The sequence below is a fragment of the Myiozetetes cayanensis genome, unplaced genomic scaffold, assembly GCF_022539395.1.
Source record: "Myiozetetes cayanensis isolate MyiCay16 unplaced genomic scaffold, myiCay2020 scf2-11, whole genome shotgun sequence".
Classification (NCBI taxonomy): domain Eukaryota; kingdom Metazoa; phylum Chordata; class Aves; order Passeriformes; family Tyrannidae; genus Myiozetetes; species Myiozetetes cayanensis.
Window position 1 is genome coordinate 10,692,512 of NW_026087411.1, and position 27,330 is coordinate 10,719,841.

General features: G+C 44.8%; 1 protein-coding gene across 4 annotated transcripts in view; it reads right to left on the bottom strand.

Annotated features, from left to right (window-relative positions):
- PLCB1 (phospholipase C beta 1) overlaps window positions 1-27,330 on the bottom strand; it is a 317,877-nt gene that overhangs the window by 204,164 nt on the left and 86,383 nt on the right. For all 4 annotated transcript variants that reach the window (XM_050316645.1, XM_050316644.1, XM_050316647.1 and 1 more), the window contains exon 3: window positions 26,416-26,484. In XM_050316645.1, coding sequence (XP_050172602.1) covers window positions 26,416-26,484 — 69 coding nt within the window. The remainder of the gene's footprint in view (window positions 1-26,415; window positions 26,485-27,330) is intronic.

The window sequence follows — 27,330 nt, forward strand, 5'->3', positions numbered from 1 at the left end:
TGATTTTCCTCTTCTGATTGCTAAGAGGTCTAACTCTAGAACATCTCTGTTTTACTGAACGATCCCAAGTGTTCCTGGAGCTGAACGTGCTGATTCCCTAAGAAAGCAGTACAAGGACGTGGGCACCTTCCTCGTCTCTGGAGGCATCTCAGCCCAGTAATTAGGCTGCCACCTTTCACTTCCTTCTGCTTCCAAACAATGCATCTGCAGGCTTGCTCTGGAGCACACCAGCCACTTCACCACACACAGAGGGATTTCTGCCTTCCCAAAGCAAAGGAAGTCAGATTTGTGAATTTCCTCGGGGAAAAAAACCCAAAGGTATAATTACCACCCATTAGCAGCACATCCTCCCCCCACAAAAGGCTGAACACTAATGTTCCTTAAAGGGTTTCCTGAGCCTTTCTTGCTTGGTAAAAATATCCAACAAGAGGCAAAAAGCCCACTCCACAACACAAGCAGCGTGGAGCCCTTTTCTCTGCAGAACGCATTTCTTATTTTGGTGATAATGAAAGGCAAGTTGGGCGCTTTCTAAAGCAGTTTGTTCCAGATCGCTGGCCCCCAACTGCACAAAAAAATAATGACCCCTTCCCCACCCCATCCAAAGAGCGGCACGCAATCCCGGCGGGACAATGTCCCATTGTGGAGCTCTGAATGCCGCGCTGGCAGAGGGACGGGTGCGAAGGAGGGAGCACAATGGTCTCTTTGCCCTCCCCCCGCTGCAGTGCCAGCTCGGAGAACACGACTCAGGGCCGCGGCCAGGATGGGGGTGCGGAGAAATGAAAGAGGCCACGCGAAGATAAATGCACGGACAGACCCCGCGTTCTGGCCTCGCCTCCTTGGAAGCCACTGGAGGAACCTGGGAGAGGGAGTCTGAGACAGACTGCACAGGCACTTCAGCAGCACTCCTGGGCTTGGCTGCTGAAAACAGGGACAAATCTCCCTTTTATGACCCTGGAGTGTAAACCAGAACCTTGCTTTGCACACAGAGAACAGCTCGTGGTATTTAATCCATATTTCAGCTCTCCCAGCTTCTTTGCTTCCCACCACACCTTCCTGTCCTCTGCCCCCCTGCACTCATCAGATGAACACATGGATGGCTTTAAAGCTCTCCCACAGTCCACACTGAGCACTTTGATGCCACCCTGATGATTCATAAATAATAGACTGAAGCTTCAAAACAGCATTCACTGTACAGGAATGGAGGGACACAGCAACCCAAAGCAAAATTATATCCATCCGATCCCTCTGTTCCAGGAATAACAAACACATCCTACCACTGAGGATGCAACTGGAACTAAACCCCCGTGCTCAGGTAAAGCAAATGGACCAACAAACAGGATTTGGGTCCCAAAATGCCTCAGCCACTTCCAAAGTTTCCCACCTAGGACAGCGTGCCTGTGACGTGAAGGGCAGAATCCCAGCATTAGGAGAGTCTCAGAGCAAGGGAAAACACGTAGGGTGAGTGTTGCCCAGGGAGGTGCAGGCCTTGCAGCTTCCCCACCACGTTCCTACACAGATGGCAGCCCCGCCGTGCATGCAAAGCCCAGGATGGCATTCCCATGACTCTCCTGACAGCACTGGCTTTTCCCACAAGGCAAGGCTGGGAGCCCATCGCCTCCTGCAGGACTTGGTTGACGGTTCTGGTTTGTTTACGGCTCCCCTCAGCGTAGCCACATAATTATGTCCATTTGCAGGGCAGAAATTAATTCCAAGAGTAAAGTGACTCACATTCATTAGGGCTGTTTGCACAGGATTTGACAACATTTGTGCTCCATCCAGAAAGGACTCCGTGTCCATGTTTGTGGAAAGGCTGGATGGACTCCTGGCAGTGAGAATCGCCACAACAGTATTTAGAAAGAGGCAGAGTGGGTTTTGTTTCCCTGTGGATTCGTTTATAAATCAGGAGTACGTTAAATTTTGCAGGGCAATGGAGATCACCTGATACCCACACAAACACCGCTGCAACATTTAACAGGGTTTTTTACCTGACAAAAAAAGCACATTCCAATTCCTCTGCAGTTCTTTCTAGAAAGAATTGGCAGGTTTCTATGACAATTTATTCCTTTAAGTCTTGCATCAAACAGCGCAATTTCTATTATTTAGGTTGAATCTAGGATAACACGGTGCATATTTTATAAGTTTTAAAATACGTACACCACAACCACACTTCTGGACAGGCAGAGAGGTGGTTACAGGTAACCCAGGCAAGGAGGTGACACCAAGAAGCCAACTGAAATTCCCACGTGAGCTTTAGCACAGTCCCCTGAACCACAGGCTTTTATCAGTACACCAATTAAATAGCAATTTTAGGTACTTGGAAGCCCCAGCTAAGGCACAGTGTGAAAGTTGTTTTGTTTTTTTTTTTAAAGCAGAATTATAAGCTTATAACTTACCACGTCTTTACATTTGCTTTGGAATATTTGCCCATTAAAAGCTACACAGCTGACCCTGAGGTACCTCACGGAAAATTTAATATTGTTCTTCAAGAACTAGGTCAGAATCTGCTATGTTGACCTCTGTGTACTACTGCTGAGAAGTGTGAGCAAAAGTCAGCATAACCTGAGGCTTCCGTGATAGGGTCAGAAACTCTTCACTGTAAATTATTCCAACCGACCCCGAGGGGATTCAAGATATTACTGGATATTCCTTCTCTCGCACAAACTGTCTCCCCTCCCACTGACTGCAGTGTGTAATATTTCCATCAGCAAAAAAAAAAAAATTTAATTTAAAAAGAAGATAAAAAGAGCACGTCCTTCCCACTGACAATCAGCAAGTGTCATCTCCGGGATGTGGTGAACACAGCAACCGTTTCTGGGCTCAAGTGGCGAGGGAAATCTGTATTTGGTGTTGAGTTTCACTAGAAAAGTGGGGTCTTTTTAAAAAAAAAAAAAAAAAAAGAATTAATCTCATTTTTAAAATCACCCAAATTCACCAAAACTGTGTCCTGCTGACTGCCAACAGCCACTAAACCTTTAGCAGATGGCACGACGATGAAGTTGTCGGGAGCAGAAAGCCATTTGTGGCTATTTGCAACATATCATAACACATGTGAGAAAGCAACAGAGAGCGCACGGTAATAACACAGAACATTTTCCAAAGAATCCCAAACTCTCCAGGGACTGCACACGTGGCTTTTGCTACCCGAAATGAAAAGCAGTTGTGCTGCCCTGAGCTCTGCATCTGGTTATACTTCCATTAACAGGTGCTGCTGGTCTGAAGGAGAACTGACAGTTTTCTTCTCCCAAAACTTTCGGGACCAACAAGTTCATGTACTTAGGTTAAAGGTTCCATGGAAAAACATGGGTTTCTGCTCATTTTTCCATCTGCCAGAGCAGGAGATAGATGGCAAATTGGATTGCAAAGCTGATAACCACCTCACTTCAGTCCTTCCTCCCCAGAAAGACTAATATTGTTTGGTTTTCCAAAAGCTTGATTTACTACTTCCAGCAACCCAGATGGGAGTTAATTGGGAGAAAATGCACGAGCTGTCCAAACAGAAGCCTGCACCAGAGCTACTGCCTGCAAAGCAAAGCTAGACTGAGAGCTGGGAAAGGTCACAGCCCCCTATTTCTGCAGGCAATTAACCATCAGAGTGACTTATCGATCCCTTCCACGAGTACAAACACCATGTAACTTCCTCCACCAGAGCCCCTGTGTTCCATGGCACTCTGGAGAAGGAGGGCTCTCCCGGGGCAGAAGAGCAGACATTCCAACCAGCTGGAATGGACCTGCTGGGGGTATAAAGCTCAATAATGTGTTTTAGGGAGTAGAAATTGTCAATAGGTTTTGTTTTTTCTCCATGCTTCTGTTTACAAAGCTACTGGGATATAGATTTTTTTTTTTTTTATGTCCTCTTCTCACAAAACTTACAGTGAAATTCTTGCCTGTGAGGGTGGTGAGGCCCTGACACAGGTTGCCCAGAGAAGCTGTGGATGCCCCATCCCTGGAAGTGTCCAAGGCCAGTTTGGATGGGGCTCTGAGCAACCTGGGATAGTGGAAGGTGTCCCTGCCCATGGCAAAGAGTTGGACCTGGATGATCTTAAAGGTCCCTTCCAACCCAAACCACTCCTTGGTTCTGTGTATGGCAAAGTGATGCAACTAAAACATCAGTCACAAAGTGCCAGTATTTCTCAAACACCCCTTCCAGCAATACCCAAGATAAACACACATAATATAAAATGCCAGAATTTTCATCACTCCTGCCAGCAGCTGCAGGTCAGCTCAGCAACCTGAATTGTTTTAAATTCTGTGCTGCTTCTCACAGTTTGGAGACAGCTACCAGGACAGGCAAAGGGACTGAGGAGAAAAGGAACAAACAGCTAAATGAGGCACGAGTCTGGTGCTTGTGACAGTAACAGCACCAATCACCTCATGGAGCCAGAAACACTTCCACTGCATGAACACAACTTCCTGCTTGGAAGTGTGACAAATAAAAATGGTACCATGGATAAAGGCAATTTAAATATACAGTTATTTAGAATATAAAAGAAAGCCTCCACTGCACTGCTTTCAGGGAACATCTCATTTGAAATAGCACCACAAGAGTCACAGAAATGATGTGGAGACAGAACAAATAGAGCTCCTGTTTCTCTTGCAATCAGTGAAACAGGAAAACTCATTTAGCAAGTGTTCAGCTCCAACAGAAGCACCACTGCTTTCAAGTTTTGAGAGAAAGCCAACCAGTTCACTTAGAATTTTCTAGTAATAGGCTTTTACCCACACCAGCCATGCCAGCCTTTTTGTTTGGTGCACAGTTATTGCCTGGATGTCTGGAAAACTGAGTCTGTCATGCAGATTTTTTTACAAACAACAGCCCACACCCATTTAATAAATGGAAGCATCTCAGACATAATAATAATCATAATAACAACCCTGCATGGAGCGATCAGACACAGCAGTGTGGCCATTTTACGAAGCACTGAATCCAACTTTGCACCTTCTCCCCACCTTCCTCCAGCAGCAGCACCTCAACATTGCCAAAATACATAGAGAGCAAAACACCACGAGCCCAAATGTGGGCATCAACACTGAAACGTCACTCAGAGGCCAACAACTTCCCAGAACACAGCAGCTTCACAGAGAGACCTAAAGGATACACAGAGCACACCCCCAGCTGCCTCAAAGCCTCAGGCAGCCCTTCAAAGCTGAGGGTTAGTTTTACACCTGATCTTAAAACAGCAAAGCTTATTTGAACACAAAGGTACTCTTTTTTCTTTTCTTCTATTTTTTTCATATGGAGATAAAAATAATCAGGTGTAGGAAGAGAATATAAAGATGGGACTACAACTGTGTTCACTGTTCATATTTTGGAGGTGACTATCAAACTACAAGCTAATACTTGGTGCTCAGAGAGGCTGATAAAGATCAGTGGAGAAAAGAAAACATTACCTGCTGTTGCTATTTTATATTTAATCATCTATTTTCAAGCACCCCTTCAAGTTCCCAGGTAACTCAAGCTAACGGAGCTCAGGCCCAGTAACATCTTCACTACAAGATGCTAAATGGTTTTGACAAGCTCTATTATAATTACTTTTAAATGTTTTGTTCCAATGCTTGCGTTTGCCCAAGTCTTTGATGGGAGATTAAATTACCCTCACCCTAAATTCCTATAATAAATTAAAGAAAACAGAAATGTAGTGTCAATTTGCGTCCAAATCTGCTTACAAAGGAGAATTAGCTCAGGCCTTTGCCCAGCCAAGCGCTTCATCATGTGCATAATTTTAATTACGTCAGTATTCCCACTGATGTCAGTGACCAATTGGAGCTACAAGCACCAAGTTCTATCCATGCCTGAGTGCTTCCCTGGATCTGGGCCCAGGAGGATTCACAGCAGTGACTCAGGACACGCAGCGCAGGGAAAGTCTCCGGGGATGGTGTTGGGAGAAAGCTGAGCACACAGCCCGGTGCTCCCTCACAGATATAAGAAGTTCTGCATGATAAAACTTGAATTATTTTTATAATATGAACCCCAGGATTAGGCTGGCCTGAGTCAGTGGAGTACCATCCAAAACTCAGGCAGTTAATTGATGATTAAAGCAGTGCCAGTTAATTAAATAAACCCGTGACAGATACAAGAATTCTGGGGTTTGTTGCATTTCTGTATAAGCAAATGTTCCCTCATCATGTTTTATAAATACACACTGGTATCTCTAACTCCCAAAGGAACCGATTAGGGAACAGCTCACTCGGATGAGCAGCAAATGAAGATGTCTGGGGCATCTCCAGGTAATTTGTGTAAAGGACTTTCAGGTCATTGGGCACTTGCCTGCAGAGAAAAAGTGGCTCCTGCCACATTCCCTTGGAGTCTCCATGTGCCAGTCAGAAACCAAACGGTGTGAAAACCAGCGAGGCTGAGACCAGGAAACCAGAATGGCTTGGGAGACTCGCCTTGAGAAGCTTTCCCACCGCCAAAGCTTTGGGGTTGTGTAGCAGAGACCAGACTGTCCTGTCCGCGTTGGGGAGGTGATTTAATTATCGCCCGCAGCCAGCGCTGCCTCTCAGATGCCTGCTCTCCCCCAGCAAGCAGGAGGGGAGATAAGGTGGGCTTGGGTTCTTTCTGCCGGAGAGGAGATTGTTTCTCTCCTCCTTGTCCTATAAATTCCAGCTCTGTGACACCTCTTGGCCATTACTCAGATGAGTGAGAAACAAATATCCCCTGCTTTCTGTGGGAGGCAGTGATTGCAATGGCATATAATTTCAGAAATGTGCTTAACATCATGCTGGTGCCACTGATTTTTTTATGCTGACCAGCACCTAAACTTATTCCTACATGACCAATCAGTGGGTTTTCCCCAGCTTTAAACACTTTGTTCTCTGTTTACCTTCTGCAGAACAAACCCACAAAAGTTTTGTGTAACTCTTGGCAAACACCAGTCCTTGCTTTGAAGATAAAGCATGACAAATCTTCTGCCTGGTACTCAGCTCCATCCATCTTGTCCCGTTATTCTCAGCTTGGAACAGCAGCAGCTTCCAAGCTCCTGGGAGACCAGAACAACAACAAACCCTACCCAAGCTTCGCACTTAATAAAATAAACCCAAAAATAAACCTTGAGCATCACAATCTGCAGCACGATCCTTGCAGAGCAAATGCTTTAAATCTTTTATAGTGCCAGTGGTTTCTTGTTTATACACCAAAACTACATTTAAAATAATTTTTTTATATATTTTATATCTATAAATGTAAATATAAATGTGGTGGGTCACCAGAAGATCCAACACACAGATACCCCAACAGCTGAAACTGGTGATTTGTTGATACTCAAAGAGGATGAACATGGAATTTATTTCTCTTTTTTCCCCCTCTTCCCTCAGGAATAGTTTTCACAAAGGACAAGTTTAAGAAGCAATTACTATCTTAAGCACAGCAATTACTATATTAAGCACTGTATTAAGCCATGAACCTTCACCCAGCAATTGCAAGACATTAAGGACAGATTTGATTCAGGAGAACCCTTTTCATTTCTTTTCAGTTTGGTCTGAACTTCCTTCATTTCTTCATACACTTCATTAATAAGAGTTAGGAACTATTAAGTGTTTCCTGGTGGGGTTGAGGCGTAAGGAGCATGAAAATCACGCACAAGACCCTGTTTTTGCACCTTTACTCGCTGACGTGCAGACTCCTGGGGAACTGTTGATTCTGTGGCTGTTTCAGCCCTCTCCAAACAGGCCGTTTGCCTTCGGGGTTCAACTTGAGTTACTCTTAAATGATTAATCCTCAGCTGGGCCCACACCAGGCCTCTCTGTTGAAGCCCTGACTTTGTTTACAAGGCCCAACAAGGGCCTGTCCAACATTATTCCCAGAGGAACACGGAGCTGCTCCTCTGCTCAGGCTCAGTCCTGCATCAGCTGATGACATACAAAAGCCTTCCAGGGATCAGAGGCCTTCGAGTTGGGCTCTAATAGTACCCAAAATTCGCTTTCTCACTCTTTCATTAACACTTCAGAGTGCACAGAGTAAACCTGTTCCTCAAAGCACAGCCAAAAAATACTCCCACTGCTCAAAAAGCTGGTTGTGTTAATTTTTAGGTGGAACTCACACAGCTGTGGACAAGTTTCCCCCATATGCCCTCATTAAAAGACACGTTTGGAGCTGTTCTACAAAGGCAGGGACGTCAAATGAACCTTGTGAGGTATTAAATATGCAAAACTCTGGGGGGAAAGCCCTGATATTTTGCTTTCAATTCCTAACATTAATCCCAGAGTAACAGCAATCTTTACATTCTGCTCGGTTTTCCATTTCCATTTACAGTTTCAAACAGGTGAATTCAAACTGTCGCTTTTCAAACCTTTTAAGTTCCTGACATGGAATTTTCCAATTTGAAGCCTCTAAACTTAAAAAAAAACCCGAGAGCAGAACTGCCTAAGTATAGCTCACACATATATTTAGGGACACAACATTTCTCAGGGCTAAAATAAAACGCCTTCTAATGATCAGCTGCAGATCAGATAAGATGCCTCACTATCTGCCCTTCACATCAGAGAGCCAGCAAAGATCCCCCAAGGGCTTTAAAGATGCTACAAAAACACTTTTAGAGTGGTATTGATCCTACAGAAAGAAATGCCTGCCCTGCCACACGGTGTGTGACCCTAAAATCTGTCAGCTGTGCAAGAAAAAAGGAAGTATTTACAGGTTTAAACTTCAACTCTGTAATGTGTACTGGGACAACCTGAAGATTATTAGGTCTTACCATCCTTTCAGTGTTTTTTTTAATTATTATTATTATATATGTTATTTTTAATGCCAAAGAACCTGTGGTAGGTTACAGAAGCCAAATAGAGAAATGATTCATCCACCATCACCACAAGGGCTTTCTATTCCTTGAATTCCAGGTTGAGGGACTTTCAAGGGGCATTTTTTGAGATATTTTAACGAGGTTTTCCTGTGTCAAGGCACTGACTTAACCAAGCACTTGCTGGCAACCAGCACAACTTGCTATGCAGTTCACACCATACAGGGTCACCTCACGTCGGTGCCACAGGTCAGGAGCAAACTCAAGTCACCCAGAAGGTACAAAACATATAAAATATGCTCAGCCCTTCTCGGCTCCAAACAAACAATTCCATTTCTCGTCTCTTTGTCTCCAGACTTGGAAATGACAGGATGCTACAAATAACGTTTCCAGCTCTTAAATTGTCTTGTCCCAGGGCTTGATTATATTAATAGACTTCCCTGGGTTTAATTAGTACTTTGCATAACCCCAGCTGATCATTAAAAGTTCATTTAATCTGATCACTAAAGTACATATTTTAGGTCCAGTCCAAGACGAAGGAATTGCCAGTGCACAGTTACAAGGGGATGGATGAGCCAGGGCATTTTTCACTCCGAAATTTAATTTTTGGTATCTCCAGTCCATTAGTGTGGATTGCAGGATCTTCCTCCTGGTTTAACTGACAGCAGCAATCGATCACAGGCTCCTGTTTTGCATGGGAACCCTCATTCTCGGTTAATGTCACTCAGCAGTTGGAAGTGGTTCTTCCCTACCCAAATTTCAAGCCTGCCAACCCAGCAGACACCTCAGTGCAGACAGAGCCTCACGCTCTCAATAAGTTGTTCTGTCAACAAAACCATTTCACCAAAGAAAACCATCTTGTGCCAGTAAAAGAACTGACTGGCCTCTACATTTGTGTTTGTGATGGAGCTTTTACTGCCCAAGTTTTTCTAGCAAGGCCTCTAAAAGCACATCAGACCTGAAGGAGCTCAATGTCCCACACGGTTTCCGAGGGGCTGTGCTTCCAGGTGAATTATTGGGCTCGTGGTGAATTTTTACAAGCCCAGAGCTGTCCGCAAACAGAACTCCCCGGTGGTGCCCAGGAGAATATGAACTCCTTGGAGAAGTGTTATATGGAGGTGTGAGCACACACCCTTCCCTGTTTGTAGGAGGCTCAGCTACTTGTGGAGTCCTCCAGCCTGCAGGGCCCAGCAGGTGGGAATAAAGGCACGGCAAGAAACAGTATCACAGTTCCAACAAAGGCCTGCAGACATGGCAAACTGAGAATAAACCAGCCCTTTCAGAGGCAGTGACAGCACAAGCATGTACACACCTTCAGCCAAAATGACTTTGCAAGAGCAAAGTGTAAATTTTCTCTGGGAAAAGCCAAATCAAGCAACAAAACCAACTGCATCAGCCACTGTCTTATAACATAATCCTGTGTCTTACACAGGAAGATAAACCCCCTACACAGAACTGAGCATGTTTTTATAACACAAGTGGACAAATCCCCCCGAGTGGTAGACACACCTAAGGATAACAAACTCAGAGGAGAGAGCTCTCCTCCTTCCACCAGCTCAGGCAGACGGGGCTATAAAGGAGCTCTATTATCTGCCATCTCCACTTCAAAAGACATCACAGTGCTGGATACAAAGCCTGACACTGGATAACTTAAGAATCATTACTTCCTCTCCTCCTGGCTTCCCTATAATGCATGAACTCCAGCCAGCATCTCTGGGACAAAAGGGATTTACTCACAGAACCTCTGCTGCTCGTGAGTACCAGGAGACTGATTTTCCATGATGCTCAGTGCTATTGTCTTGGTGCAGAACGATTTCAACTCCCAGCTTCTGATTTAGTTTAGACAGGAAATTTATTGTAGTGCCAGGTCAAGTCTTGAATAATTGCTGCTGGGCATTAAAACTGGGGTAACTCACTAGTTTATAAGGCCTGGTTTACACAGACTTGTGCTAGCAGTCTTTAGGTTAAACTGTGAACACAAAAAACTGTTTGTATTTTCAAGAGGTTGCTTTAATTGTACAATATTTGAATAATCTGCTTACAGCCTGTCTGGTTTTGTTTATCTGGAAGAAAGCAGTTTGCATGAGTAGGATAATTCAATTCAGAGAAGACGTTCCCTGGAGATGTCTCCAATATGTAGAAAATTTTGGCCACCGATGTTTTCACAAAAAGGCTCTGCTGCACTTTCTGCACTGGAGCCATAATCCCATTCCTCGGGGGACAAGGTTATTTGATGTATGAGGAGTTTGGGGATTTCATTCTGCTAAACATTTTGTTGCAGATCTCCGAACTCCTCTGGCCATTTTTGCTTGCACACAAATCTTCCCCACCAAGTCTTAGTCACGCTCTGAGTTCTGTTAAATAGTTTTGATGAGCAGAATTCTCATGGCTGGTACAGGGGCTTAGAGACAAAAGCAAGCTGATTTGTGAGCATTCATGTCAGCCAAAGTTTGGGGCTCAGCTGCTTATCTGAACTTCCACTGCAAACCTGTAAATCTCAGCAAAGATCTTTTCATTAAACCACCAGCCATCAATGGGAAAATTCACTAAGGAAACACAAGTGCTTTGAAATGAAATTAAAACAGAATAAAAGCTCTTATTTAACCTATTAGTACTTTCAGAAGTAGGTTTCTAGATACAATTAAAGAAAATTAAACTCCAAAGCTCCAGAGCTGCACTCCAACTGTGGCAGAACCAAATGCAAGGATGAAGTCAGAGCTGTGCTGAAACTGCTGATGTTTTGTGTGCCTTTTGCTTTTAGAACACATAGACAGCAACTGCACTAAGAGAAATTAATGCTGCTTGTGAGTCAACAGCCTGTTTGTGGGAGGGGGATCAAGCAGCTGCAGCTTCCACGTTCTGGAATGGCTAATCAAAAGCAGGGAGCTGGTGTCATTTCCAGAAGAAACTACTGCTTCATCCTCCCTGGAAATCAAACCTCCACCTGGAGCCCTTCAGACCCCACCTGCTTTCTGACAACTTCATCAGGTTTGCAGATTCCAGCAGCAGGTAATTTGTATCTCTCCAGGGAACGTAACCTTATGTATGACATGCCCTCACACAGCTCCAGTGCTGCTAATTCCTGCACAATTAGCATTTGGTTGGGCATCCTCTCATGACTAGAGAGTCCCTGTTTAATTAGCAGCACCCTCAGTAGATTAGGCAGTGATGCCCAGGGGAATTGCCTCCATGGATCCTGGGAGAGGGAGAAGCATTTGCATGACCTCTCTTCGTGAATCCCTTGCCCTTAGCTCTGCACCCAGGGCAGGGAGGATTGAGCCACCGGTTCACTCAAGAGTTTTTGGAACATCTTCTAGTGATTTGCTCCCAGGGACAGTCTCATCCTCTTGTTTTAAATATTACAGCTTGAGTAGCTTATTAAAAAGACACTGTGGTTTTCTGTAAAAAAGGGATGGGGAAGGGGGGTGTTCCCACAAACCCTCGAGCTGAGCTGCCTGAAGAAGAAACTTGGTCTGCCCCTGCCCAGAGACCTCTGCAAAGGAAAGGAGGTTCAAGAAGGGGGACCAAATAGGCTGAAGGTGGAGAGGAAAATGAATACACCAGTGCCACCTACCCCACCTTCTCAGGCTGCTGACTGCAAGAGTTCTCTGCTCTGTTGATAACTGATCTCCAGTCTGTTTTGCTCACTCAACATCTTTTCCAAAAAATACATTTCAGCTCTGCCTCTCTTCAGCTGCCTTTTTTTTTAAGCAGAAAAGCCAACATCCAATTGCTCATACCAATTTCCAGAAAGGAACTAAGGACCAGGCAAAGCACAGTTAGGAAAGCTGTGCTACCAGGGGCATTTTCCATGCTTGATAAAGTGACACAAACTTTACATCCAGTTCATTCCATCAGTGCCATAACACGAACCACTGCAACGCCGACTCCTCTCCAGCTGCTGCAAATCCTCAGGTTATTTGCAGATCCTCAGAGGATGGAGCTGGAACAGCACTAGCTCCAGTGTTCCCGTGTCAGGAGGTGCCTGGGGAAGCTGCCTTCCTGCAGGTGCTGTTTCCAAGATGCCTTTACAGGATGTCAAATGATTCAGAAGGGAAAGCCAAGGAGTCAGGCAAACCAAGGGCAGGAACTGACTGGCAGCAGATGTGTCTGCCCTCAAACACCAGGCATGCACACTGCAAGAAAGGTTATTCAGATAATCTTTCTCGTGCCTCCTGCATAGCCTTGGAAACCTTTGGCTTTCCTATTTCAGATTTCCCAGGCTTTGACAGTTAAGAACAATCTCTGTTTTTCCAAGTAAAAAGGAAAAAAAATAACTGATGATTCAGAGGTGCACAGTTAGATTGAGATATTCCAGGTTAGGGAAGCAAATGTGACAAGGCTGTCAGGATTTTCCTCCCAGATTTAGGGGAAACAGATGAGATGTTACATAAATTCCTCACTGATCACCGAGGTTTAAGCTCTACAGCAGATCATCAATTTGGAACAATTTACTATTCCAGCATAAAAGATTTACTTAGAATTACAAGTGCTCTCTTCAATAATTTAAAGGTTGTTGGAGAAAAGAATGAATCAGTTGGTTTTTTTTTTTAAATAATATTCATAAAATTGAAGAAATGTAAACTTGGAAAGGACTTGAAAGGTCATTAACAGAGTGTAATGGAGAAGAAACACTCGAGTACCACAAATCCATTGTAAATACTGTTCTGCTTAGTGCTTCACTCCCATTTTACAAGATCCACACTATTCCTCCTTTCACTGCAAAAAAAAAAAAAAAAAAAAAGAGCCAGCAAATATTGAGGGCACTGTCTGATCTAGTTACTACTGGAAAATTGCATTAGGCACAGATCCCAAAATAATAACTATTCTGCTCCTCGGCTTTTAAGCAAAACATCGACATTTGCAAACACTGCCCATGCCGTGTGTGCCAGCCTGCAGCCTGGAACAAAGCTCAGCAAAAACACCACACTGATGGCACTGCAGATAAAGCATCTCAACCTTCACTGCAAGGCATCTTCTTTGAGCCCCAAAATAATGCAGACACACAGAAGTAAACACGGTTTGGCTTTAAATATACTGAGAAGAACGTGAAAATATATGTAGAATTGGATGATTTGTTTATATCCATCTTCCCAGCTGGCCGGTGCTTTACCTTCCTGATGCGCTGAGAGAGGTTAATGGATGGTTAGTGGTCATTCCTGCTGGGTAATCTGGACAACGGGATGACACGAGGGTTTTCATTAACAGGAACATGGGGGCCAGCTCTCCAGGATGAGGCAAATTGGATTTCAGCTCTCCAACATGAAGTGTGCTGTCAAACATAATTTCTCCTTCCAAGAAACATGTCATAGATGAAGGAATGGAATTGCAAATAGATTTTAAACCGTACTTAAAGTGATTACAGGTTAATGCATGACCCGAAGCACAGGCATGCAGTGGTGCAGGCTGCATACCACGGAATTGAGCTCCTGATTGAGAGGGATTTCATGGGCAGTTTTCAAGAAACAAGACTAAGTATGAAGAAACTTTCTGAAAGAGAGAGGGAGATGCACTCAAAATGAAATGACAATAAGTATAAATTGCTGGGGTGGGTGTAGCTGCACCAGGGAAGGTTCAGGTTGGACTTCAGAAGGAATTTTTTCATGGAAAGGGGTGTTTAAACATCGGAATGGGCTGTCCAGGGAGGTGGTGGAGTCCCCATCCCTGGAGGTGCTGAAGAAATGACTGGACGTGGCACTCAGTGCTCTGGGCTGGTTGACAAGGTGGGGATGGGTCAGAGGGTGGAATCCTTGATCCTGGAGGTCTTTTCCAACCTAAATGATTCTGTGAGTCTGAAATAATCCAGCATTAACTGAAATCCATAACTGAAGGTACTTCAAACCCCTTTTGAATCTAGAGAGGAGTTAAGTAAATACAGATGTAGAAAATAAACACATCAATGCAATAAAACTGTACCACCATTATTAACTGCTGCTTATTGCACTTTTTCCTGGCTTAGCTGCTTCCCAATAAAAACTAAACAGCTGCTAAGATTGCACAAGGAGCTCTTTGCTTCCACATCTCTTATCCCAGCTAAGACCTGTCTTTCTGTTCTAAAGGAAAAGTGGCCTCATGTTTGCCAGGACAGCCCACGGAGCTGCCTCCAGGGGCTCCCTGACAGCTCCCACTGCTCTCACATGGGTCACCTCCCCTGGCTCCAACTCATCCAGATTTCATGTCCTCCTCCTGGGGCCCTGCTTGTGTCTCCAAGATAATTGCAGTCAGATGTCGGTGCTTCATTCCTACCAGACAAGGCATGTGGTCACCACCCATCCCTCCTCTTCAGGAGAAAAAGTCACTCAGAACAGATGACAGCCCCACTGAACAAATGAACCAAACCATTTGAACAGCACTCCTGTCTGTAATAGATCCATAAACAAAAATAGGAACAGATTTGAACTTAGGAACAGGAAAGATTGAGGTTGGACCAGATGGGCCACTGTGGTCCTTTCCAATCTTATCCAGTCTGTGAAAAAAACTCCAACCTATTTGTTTTAACAGAAAACTATCTCCAGTCCAGCAAAATGTAGATGACTTCCACTGATATCAGCTATTTCAAATGAGAAAATAAACAGAAATATCTGGAACAAGTTTATATTAAGTTTAAACAGCTATCACTTCTAAAATAAGGATTTTTTTCCCTTCAAGTCTCCCTTCTGATGCTGTTTGCTAACAACACCCATCGGAATTTTTTTCTCTCATTCCAGTCTCATGGTCAACAAAACTTGTTTTATGCCCGTTAAAAAGCAGGTTTTAACGAAGCCCACAGTATATATTTACACAAACGGGTCAGGACACACACATCCAGCCCAGTTGCAAACCAAACAAAGGCAGCTGAATTCACCAGCCCGTGTGTGCCCAGACTAAACTCTGCCCTCCCAGCACGGGCTCTGCAGGAGAATTCAGACCCCGAGCCAGCTGCTGCCCACATCACTCCCATCTGCATTTCAGGAGGGCTCCTCCAGCACAATGAGCCGTCCTGTTTCTTTCCCAGCCCTGGTTTCAGATATCAGCACTTCTGTTCTGAGTTGGGACAGTATTTTCTCTCTCACACACAGGACGTGACCAGTCAGCCTGGGGGTTTTTTTGCAATGGGATGACAGGTTGTATTTTTGTCTATCCACTAATCAGCCTAGAGAGCAACTTGGGAAGGAGAGAGATCCTGGACATGCAGAGCCCACTCAAGCTGGTTTTTCAAGCAAAGAATTTATTATGTGAAGCAAAATTAAGAGGAAGCCAATCAGTTCCCTCAGGGCAACAGGGATCTTAGAGAACCCTGCTGCACATCCCAAGAATAAATAACTCAAATACAGCCTTTTTTTGCCTTTTTTTCTCCATCCCTTTTCTTTGGTGATTTGCCTGTTGATTGCCTTTTCATTTCCTGCAGACATTTCTGAGCTTTCTGCTTCCTAAACCCAAACAAAATCAATGCTCCCCCCCAAACTGCAATCATACACTGATGGGAGAGCAAAGAACTGAGGGCAGCACAACAACCTTTCCCTTCTGCTGCCTCTGCTCACAGGCCCAGCCAGAAAAGCAGTTCTTTCTCTCTTTCACTGGGGGGTGGGCTCGCTCCTCCAGCAAGGAAACTGGAAAACACGTGACCCACTGATAAGTATCCCATAAATAGACTCTGGCTTTGCCCCAGACCTGTGATTTGCAGCCATTGATGTAAATGGGTTCTGGTTTTAAAGCCTGTGACAAACAATACTCTCTAAACCGGCTCGTTTGCACAAATAACTGTCTGCAGGGCATGAGGTAGCACGAAATCCACTCCTGGACAGGAGGATTCCGAGGAGGGCTTGGGCTGAGTGCCCTTGGCTTTTCTGTGCTTGCTGAGACCACAGAGCCCCTGTTCTGGCAGTCCACATCTGCATCAACAGCATGGTTCACTGTTTTCATGCAAATAAAAACATCTCATCTTTTCCCCTCGTTTATAAGCACAGCAGAATTCTAAGTATCTCCCTAACATTTAACAGCAGCCGCAATAACTTTATAGCAAACCGGTTTAAATCACATCTGACATTCCCTCAAAGACTAAAGCAAAATGCAGTTTTTTCCTTACCCTCTAAATAATCTTGCAAATAAGTTTTGAGTTTATCATCAGGATAAACTGCATGACTAACAGGCACAGTTACTACTCAGGAGAGAGCTGCTGACAACACTTCTATGTTCCCATCACTCATCTTAATTCCCGGCTACTTAATATAGAAATCTCTTCAAGTGATGCTTTGTCTCCCAGTTCCCTTGTCCTGGGAATCACACCTTTCCTGGATCTGCCAAACAAATACTTGGTCACTACAGGGAGCCTTCCAACAAGACTTGTGGAGCAGATTCCCAAATTCTTGGATGAATCAGGCTCCACACACAGAAAGGGCAGCAATAAGCTTGCTTTACGTGGGATGTGTAAACCCATCTTCGACAATTCTGTATCCCAAGTAATGGGTTTAATTCCGTAATCTGCAACTGTCACATGCAAACACTTTAATTCACAATATCAAGTGATAGTGCTTGCAGAGAACGAGACATTTTCAACATGAACCAAAGGGAAAAGCCAAGCATCACCAAAACATGAGCAGACCTAAGCAGGGCTTTCAAATTCTCCCAAATGAAGGAAGGGGGAAAGCTGCCAGGCATGGAAGCAGCAGCTTTGGGAGGAAGGGCAGAAAGGGATCCCTGCTTGGGAAAACTGGGCTGCCTTGGACAGCTAAAATCAGCTTTCCCCTCTCCAATTGCCAAAAAACCATTTGGGGGGTTAAAATGTTGCACCACAAATGTACTGCAGAAAAACCAGCCCGTGCTGGATTTGTTCTCCACAGGCTCAAGGGAGTCTGGCCCAGGAAAATCCCACTGCCCTTGGGGGGTTGGAATGTGCTCCCACTGCTCCATCAGCTATCCCCACACACAGCTGTGTCTTCTGTGCCTCAACACACAGGTAAAGCCATTCACGCAGATGCTTCAGTTTATCTGAGTTTGGTTTTGTCTTTTTTTAAAGCGTTTTAAACATGCAAATTGCCACCATTATTTCCCAGATTAATGTGGCTGCTTTTCCCTTTGTGCAGTGACCTCACCTGGCACCACTGCTCTGCTTCTGCCACTTCATTAGAAATACCATTTGGAGGCCATTTCCACTAAACATTCCAAATCCTGCCCACAGATTCTCATATAGGCTACTTTAAATGTGTTTCATTCATCTTGGAGGAAGGAGGTTCACTCTGAGCAGCAATAAGAACCAAAAATCCCTTTAAAAACAATCCAGTTCTTTACCAGCTGCAATAAACTACTTTTACACTGCCCTAGGACCAGGACTGGATATAAATTTATTGTAAGAAAAAAAAAATCCAAATTCAAACAACCCAGGTTATGATGTATTAGTATTTGCAAGTTGTACTGACACTTGTTTTAGGATTCCTCCTGGAAATAACAAGGAAAAGACATTTCTTAAGTGGGTTCTATGGTAATTAACCACCATTGGAAGTGCAGTATCTGGAAATCAGTCTCCCTTGATGGGAATGATCCCAGATGCAGAGGCAGAGCACGACGGGGGAAGGAAAATATCAGCAACCATCTAGGCCTGATTCTAAATCCCACCTTTGCCAGTTCATTCGAATTCCAAAAACCAACAAAGAAACTGAATACTGCGAAACATCACAGCTAAGAACTCCCTGAGGACTTCCAGCCAAGGGATTTCTTCTCCAGAGTAAGGGAACTGGGTGTTTACCCAAACTCCCCAAGGTAACGCAGAAGCTCACAGACCTAAACCAAAAACCCTCCCAAGAGGAACGAAGATCTGACTTTTGCCATCTGAAGCCAAACCACGAAGGATATTGGACACGGACAGTGCTGACAACCACAGAAAAGAAGAGCCACGTGCAGGAAACAGCCCCTATAGCAGTCAATATTGAGCACTGGGAGGGGATGTGCAACTTTGACTCGTTCAACAAGTGGTGGAAGGGCTTCTCCTTCGAAAGAATCCATCCCTGATGCACCTGATAGTGCCCAAACCCTCACTAAATCACGTGTATCAGCCTCAACACACAGTTTTTCACCAGGAATGCGCTGCCCTTCGTTCCTGTGAATCACCAGGGGCTGAAAAACGCAGGAGGCAAAATCCCCTGGCCCTCACAAAATGTTCCTGCGGCTCTGGCACGCAGAGAACCATTTTCCTTCCTCCCAGGGAGCGTCCCTGTGCCATCCACTTTGCAGGAACATCCCTGGGGATGGCTCATCAGCAGCCCAGGAGCGGAACAGAGTGTCTGAGCTCCCCAGCCAGTAATTTTGTTTGTTTAACCAGGATTAGGCTGGGAGGCCACAGGAGCTGAGAGAGCCACAGACAGGCAGCTCACACTCAATACAGCTGGTCAAGTTTTTTGTTATCACCACATAAATACTGCCCAGGATTCATTTAAAAATGAAGTACTTGTATGCCTTACTTGGTAGCATAATCCTATTTCTAATTAAATAGGCTGGGGTGTCCAAGAGGCCTTGGGAAACCTCTCCTCCCCCTCCCCCCCCATCCCAAATAGTCACAGTGATGAAATAAGGATTATTTATGGCAAGGCTGTAATTATTTCCCAATCAAAGTTTAAGCCTGGAGAGCCAAATTTCTTCCCATTATTGGAAAAACTAAAAACTTCGAAGGTGGAAGCTGCTCTAATAGAGTTAAAGCTTAAATAATGTGGATATTAAAGGAAACTTTTTAACAGCTCCTCTAAATCTCAAAACCAAGTATCTGGAGTTAGAAGTCCCGACCAAAGACAGCTGGGCAGAGGGGCATTTTCACCTGGCACCTCTGTGATCCAGGGATACTGAGGATCTACACCTGATCCTCTTCCCAGTGGGCTTTTTTCCAAGCCTAAACAGCTTTGCTGGTTCCATGAGAAGGAGCCATTTATATACCCACAATAACAAGTATATCAAATCTTTGCAACTAATTAAAACCTACCAGCTTTCTTCAAGCAGCTGTTAACAAGTCAAGGGATGTAATAAAAAAGAAATCACCAAGCTGGGCCTCAATAAACCAGGAAAATTTAAATCATTTGTTCTAAGCAGATGCAAAAAAAAAATGGATCTGCTGCGGTATTTTCACTTGAGCCTGTTGATTTTGCATTTGAAGCTTGAGGGTACTGCACTACCAGCAGATCTCTACAATATATACTTTAATATTTATGAAATATGTCTAGATGGAGATTACAACTCCAAAGGAAAGACCAGTTATTTAGTACCTGTACATTCTCCCATGAAAAAGTTTGAAATCCTTTCCAGACTGAGTGTTCATGACACAGAGAATGCAGCATTCCTTATTTTTATGGATAGAAATATCTGATTTATAAGTTTTTGTATTAGTGTTGCAGTTGGAGCACTATTGATCAAACAGGACTGATACTGAGGCAACACTGGAAAAAAAGGGTCGCACTTTCCCAAAATGTTATGATCTTAGTTCAGGTCAAGAGGTGGATGTGAACAGACAGGGGGTACAAGGTAACAAACAGATACTATTAGGCAGTGATAGGCAATATTAACACCTCAGCACTGCTAAAAACACCCCTAAAATAACTTGATAATTCTTGTGCCAAGCGGGACCAGTGTGGAGGGAATTCCCAAGAACTCTGCTATGGCAGGAAATACCAGCACAGCACCGAACTTGCCACCTGCACGAAGCACAGCTCAGTTGAGTGACGAGTCCCTGCCCTCCAGAGTGCTGCTTTCATCCCCTGAAAGCTCCCAGGAGTGGCTTGTGGATGGGTTTAATATCGTTTTGGTGTATTATGTGTGCCTGAGAGCACACAAAGCTGTCTCTGTCAACCTCTCTTTGAAATCACGCAAAAAGTCACACTAGAGGAGACAAAGGGGGGAAAAAAACCTAAACGTATGCACGTGTGCAGGTTTATTCAGCAGCACCATTTGAAGCACAGCTTCACTGATGCTCTCTGGTGCTCTCAGGAACTCAAATACCATGTATTTAACTGAGCTGCGCCTCCCTTTTCCAACTGAAGGTTTGAAGATCACCGTCTGAACGTGCCTCTGTGCTCCTCAGAGCGCGGCATTTCTCGCTGCACGCTTTGGGCCGAGAGACGCAGTGGTTTATAAATATCACACAGAGGAGCACAGAGCCAGCATGGAAAGCTCACTGAAACCGTCAGCGAGCAGAGGAAAAAAATAATCGCATCTTTCTGGCAATGATTCGTAGTGAAAGCCTTTGAAAAAAACCCTGTGCTTTCTGCCGTGCTCGGATCATGGGAAGTAGTGATTCCCATCAACTGCCCAGGCAGAGTTGAGTTGGACAAGGGATGACTCCTCTGGAAGGGTCCCAGTTCCCTCAGCACTAGGGGTTGTAAATAGAATCACCATTCTGGGGCCATTCTGGTGGTGCACAGGGCTGCTGATGGTCTCTGAGGTGCCTCAGCCTCAGGTATGAGCAGCCAATGGATCCCTGCAGGCAGCAAAGCCCACGCGTGGGATGCTGGAGCTCATCCCCTCGGCTGAACAAGGCAGTGTGTTTGGGACAGGGCTTGTCACCTGGTGGAGCAGGAGGAGAATGGTCACCCAGCTGCCAGGAAGCTTTGCTTTGCTTCCAGAACAGCAGGGATAATGTTCCTGATGGCACTGTTTCTCTAGGTGATGGAGGAGTGAAGAGCTGCTCTCCAGGCTCCCCGGATAGCAGCACCAACAGCTCTCTCTTGGGACAGAGACTCTTCCCAAAGAAGTCAACTTTCAACAGGTTTAGAAAAGAAAATTACCAACAAAACCCACCCCCAAGCCCTTTGGCCATGCAGAACCTTGCTTTGATCCCTGAACAAGCCACAGGACTTCACTATGGGAGGGGGGAGACCTTTTTGGAATAAATCCTGCACCGGTGGGGAAAATTTGGAAGAGCAAAAGCTGCTGGGTACCATTGGGAGCCAGGTCAGCCTGGAGAAGAGGTGACTCCAAGCTGCAGGGAAGTGAGCAGAGAAGGGCAGAGCAAACCCCTCCCTCCCCAGGGATGGTCCAAGGCCCAAACCCCCTCACTCTCAGTGACCGCAACTCCCACGCTCCAGGAGCCTCAACTACTTGCACTTCCCCATCTTTACCACTGTGACCACACTGGCCATGTACCATCCAAACAACTCAATTTTAACCTTCCTCAATAAAGCAAAACTCAGCCTGGAGAACATGTTTATGTAACTTCACCAGTATTACCAAAAAAAAAAAGCAGTTACGTAAAGGAACAAACAAGTTTGGGGCGGGTGTTTGTGGCTGTCACTGTTATCCCCAAGGTGAGTGGGAAGGAGGTGAGCTGCGTGCATATTCCCTTTTTACTTCTTTTTTGGCAGAAATAGAACACTGCTTAGGCATAATTTACATTAGAGTTTCTAATTTAGCATCAAGGTTGCTGAAGGGAAAGCAGCTTGCATTTACCGGAAGATTAAAAATAACATCAAAAGCAGCGTTGGAGACGGGCAAAGCCCCAGAAGTTGGTGCTGCAAAGGGCAGGGGGTGTGTTGCTCTGCTGTGGGATCCAGGCTCACAGCTGGCTTTTCCAGGGAATTCACTGAGTGGACCAAAAAGCAAAAATAAAAATAAAATCTGCCATTTCCCACATGCAGCCTAATCATTGTCACTAAACACAACATGTATGTCCCCCCACGGACTTCTTATGATAAAGAGAAGAAGAATTGGTCTCCTTTCAAATGTTTCAGAAGTGATGGAGGCCTCTTTTGTTCTCTTGAACAAAAGAAAAACAAACAACCTGACCATAAAAATCATGGGCTGCCTGCAAAAAGGCAAGTTGGGATACCACGAGGAAAGCAAGTGATTGATTTAGGTTTATTGTGACAGGCTGTAGTCACTGGGCTCATAAATTAGCAATTAGAGCCTAATTCAGAAGCAAATCAACCAAGGGTTCTTTCCTTGGTAGCTTTTCCTTTGAGTTTCCAAGCCCACCTAGTTCAGGAAATGCTGATTTTCCTCTACAGATGTGTCAGAAACCAGCAAACCTTCCACAGTAGTTCTTCAGCTACAGCTGAGATAGTCTCAAAATCATCTCTCTCTACTTGAGTATTTCAAGAAAACCCATTAAATAGAGAAAGGCTGGTGCTGATATTAATAGTAGGTGGGGTCTTGGCGAATTTCTGACATTCAAACAGCTGAATTATTTTTCTCAGCAGAGCTTGGCTTGTTAAAGTGAGAAAATTTGGGGCAGGGGAACCATGAGCTGTTTTAAAATCAGGGACTGCTCTCTGAACACATTTTGGCATGAGAGTGATTCCATCATTCATAATTTCATCTCCTACAGGTTTCACAGTATATGTTATTTAAAGAAATTCATTTCCTGCTGCATGATTTATGAGGGGGAAACAGGATGCCGAGGGGAACCAGACTGATCAGATGCATCAGAAGTTTCCAATATGAGCACTTGCCATGGGGTTATTTCCTCATCCCCTGTCAACTCATCCTGATATTTCTTCTCCCTGGTAGAAACACTCACCCAGTTGCTTTAAGATTTTAGTTTCCATAGAAACTGTTGTTGGCTAAAATAAATCCAAGACGGGAAGAAGCGCAAATTCCCTCGTCCTGCGAGCTTGCAGCTGCCAAATTTTCACCACCTGACCCTTCCTCGGGACTGACTGGTGCCTGACCTTCTCAGCCATGACTCCCTCATGGACCCTCTTTTGAGTGGCACTTCCCCAATTTGCAGAAGGTGTGTGAATACCCAGAGCTATTTCCACGCCTCCTTGTACAAAATCACGTTTCTTTTATTTTATTTTCTTTTGCAAACCTCGACACCGAACTTTACAAGGGAAGAGACGTCTCTCGGCCTGTACATCAACACCAAGCTCCAGGTAAGGTGTGAATAAAGGGAAACAAACCATTGCTTAGGCACAAGTCCTGGTTTTCACATCCTTTCAGCATTTCAAACCACGAGCGTGAGCCCTGAGCACCCACCCTGCTGCTGCTCCTCAGCTCACACAGCTCCGAGTGCCTGAGAGCAGCACATGCCATGGCTGGAATTATGGGCAGTCACGTTCTCTGAAGGAAAAATTAACTGCATAATAATCTCCTGCACTCGAAATTCCTCTTGCTCCCTTTCCTGTCTGATTCTAATGCAAACTAAAAGGGCAAAGTCCTGATAATCATTTTATAACTCCATCACTTCTGTATAATTTCATTGTATTTTGAATTCGGGCCCTCTCTCCTAACATACACAATTAATGTGGTTTTTCTCATTCTCCTCAGAGCATTACTTGAATTTCTCTTCTGGTGTAGAGATCTGCTGCAGTGCCCTGTGCTGCCTGAGATTTGCCTTCATTCCCAGCAATCAGCCTTTCCGTGTATATTGCATCGAGGCAGCAAACTCTGTTACTGCTTCTGAAAATAGCAGCTGAAGGAAGACAGAAGGAGCCATCCCTGACAACGTGCAAAGAGAAGGCAGTGCTGAAGCTCCTCCCAAACACAGGGTCATTCCAAGACACTGCTGACTGCTCTGGGATTGCAGGACAAGCTTTTTCCCTCCCAGGTATCGAGTGATGTGTTCCTGTGGGTCGCTGTCCCCGAGGTCCTCAGGAAGGTCTTTCTTTAGCAGGTGCTTTCCTGAGCTAGTCCCTCGCCCAGCAACAGTGCTGGTGCTCTCCTCTTCAGTCTCCAGGGAAGGGAAAAAGCAGAGAGAGCTTTCAGGAGACTCTAATAATCAGCCCAAACCAGAAGCTGGAGGAGGAGAAGATGGGGTTTTGCACTCTGAGTGCCTGCACAAACCTTGAGTTGATCTCAGCTCATTGCTCGTGCTATCTTAACGTGACAGTTCTGGGATTGAAGCTGCACTTGTGTGTCTGCAACGGAACTTTAAAGGCTAAACTCTTAGGCTATTCCTGAGAGGGAATGGAGAAAATAACCAGACCTGCTGGGTGAGAAACCCAGAAAGATGCAACAACAGACATGCAAGAATGGTCACAAACTATGTGTGTCTGGACTTGTGGAGAAATGCTGTGAAAAGAGAATGTCAGCCAACAAGGCTGATGGAGAAACTGAGAAACCCTTTGTGTTTCTTTGTCTTTATAGGAATTAGAAAGGTACACTGAATGCAGCATGAGAACAGACTGGGTTTTGATAACTAGGACTGCTTGTAGTCCTCTAAAATCATTACTTGGTGATGGTCTTGTGTAGCAGCACCTTACTATGGGTGTTGTTAATGACACTGAAATCGAGTTTACTGTAAAAAAAATAATAATTCCTTTTTTTATTTAAGTCAAGGCTTATTTAAAAAGACACTTATTTCTATCCAAAGGCAGCAGTAGATCAGAAATACACTAAATACACTTGCACTCGACACTCCTTTGCTCAGCCCCTCAACTCAGATTAAAGCACAACTTACACCACTGGCCCCAAAATGAGGTGGTTTTTTCTTTTTTGCACACCATTTTTGCAAGATCCCCTCAACAGCCAACCCAGGTGCTGTTTTCCTTCTGCCCACACACAGATCAATGACAAAAAGCAAACTGGTTCACACAGGTGGTGCATTTCACCCCCCTAAAGAGAGGGGGTTTTCTCGTACCCTTCACTTAATGCCACCGCTGTCAAACCCGTAACGTGCTGTAACAAAAACAGCCTTTATGTAACCCAATAAATAAAAGTCACCAAGGCAATAGCTGTGCATAAATTTCAGCTCAAAACATTTTGTTAGAAGCGCATGAATGTCCTCTGTAAAATGGGTAGCATTTTAAAATAACGTCCTAGACATTGTTAATACTTTATCGCTATTCATCACCGAGCCATTAATCATGGGGCTCTCATTTGGTATTAATGTGCATGTCACAAAGTACTTCTGCTGCATTTCAATTATAACTCAGCCTTTAAAATGCTGCCAGCGCTACATGGGAAGCTTTGAAAACCAAATGTGAATAGTCTGTTCGGAGATAACTACAAGTGCATCCTGGCACAGAGAGAGACGACCTTTTCCGTTCCCAACTCCTGCCCTCAGGGGGCCGAGGAGCCTGTGGGGCTGTGCCATGTGTGCTTCCTGGGAAGCCACAGCCATTTTCCTCCCTCAGGATGACTGGAGGAGGATCATTCCTTTGGGATGTCCAACCACAGCTCAGCAGCAGCAAGGCCATACTTGGAAGCCCAGGAGGACATTGCTTTTTTTTTTTCCCCCCCTATCACTCCTGAGATTCCCTGAGGCTCTATGTTGCTTCTGGAGCTTGAGTGCTTTGGTTTTTCCTCTGATGTGTACTGTCTGTCCAAAGAAAAACACCAGAGAGAACATACATCTACAACCTCCTGTCTTCAGAGACTGCAGAGGAGTGTGCAACACATCAGGGCAAAGCTAAAGGGAGCCGACATCTCGACCTCCCCGATGGCAGATTAAAAAGAACCAAAAACCTCCTTCCGGCCTCCAGAGGAAAGGAGGGAAATCAGCAGCACAAAGTACAACAGGGACCTAAGCAAATATCAGCTCCTTGCCATCAGGGAAGCCAACAGCTTGTAAGTGTACCTTGATGAACCAGGATTTTTGTTTCTTGGCAGCATTTTCCATGCAGAATCCAACAACAAGAGCTCAGCATTCCCGACGCCTCTCGTCACAAACCGTGTTACATAAGGAAAAGCCAAAATACTACTTCTTTTTTTAAGTTCTTGCATATCATTGCCCTTTTCTTTTTTTTGCCTAGGTCATCAATGTAACGTGGAAGCACAAAGCAAGAATTCCTACCTTGGGAGCTCTGGCATGTTTCCCACATCTGGCATCTTTGACGAGGCTGATATCCAGCAGCTCGGTCTCCTGGAAGGAAAAAAAATGCAATACAAATGATTATGACATCATTCCAAGAGCCTTGTTGTGTTATCAGTGTCCCACTTGCCACATCTGGCAGGGGTTTGACTGTTTGCAATGATTCTTGTCCAAACTGGGATCAGCTTCAAGGAGAGCTCTGGTGCACTGAAGTGACTCCAGCAGCAACAGCATGCAGGTCCTTTTTGATATATAGATTATACAGAAGCCAAGCTGATTTCCTGCCTCACTAAATAGCAGCTGCTGTGCTTTTGTTTTAATCTTTTAAATACAATTTTAGCATTTTAATGCTAGTCACAGTGTGAAAAAGGCATGGTTGCAAACAGAGAACCTGCCTCAGCAATGGAAAACCTGCTTTGTTATTGCCAGGACGTTCTGAAAAGCACACCTGAAACCCAACAAGTGTTGTATCTACAAAGATAACAGGTTCCAACTATTGCAGTGGCTGCTGCCCAGTAAAAAAGATGTGCTTTTGACAAGCATTTCATAGTTCATGAGTTGCCCTTGAACTATGGGTTAGCCCACTGGAGTAAAACTGGCACATGGTGACAGCTGCTATGGGGCAAATCCCTGCCCTCCCCTCCACACGTGTAACATGGAGAGCCTCCTTTCCCTGATTTCAGCACTGGGAACGAGGAAGGATGCTGGAGATGGGAGCAGTGCTATTCCTGGCTGCCCGATCCCTTGGAAGCGCTCGCATCCACACGGCACCACTCGTGCTTTGCCAGGAGCAACACCAACTGTCCTGCAAGGACAGCAAGAGATCTGACCTGATTTAGCACTACTTGGCTGTCTTGAAGCACATCTTAAAACTCTCTACCTCACTTACAACCAGCA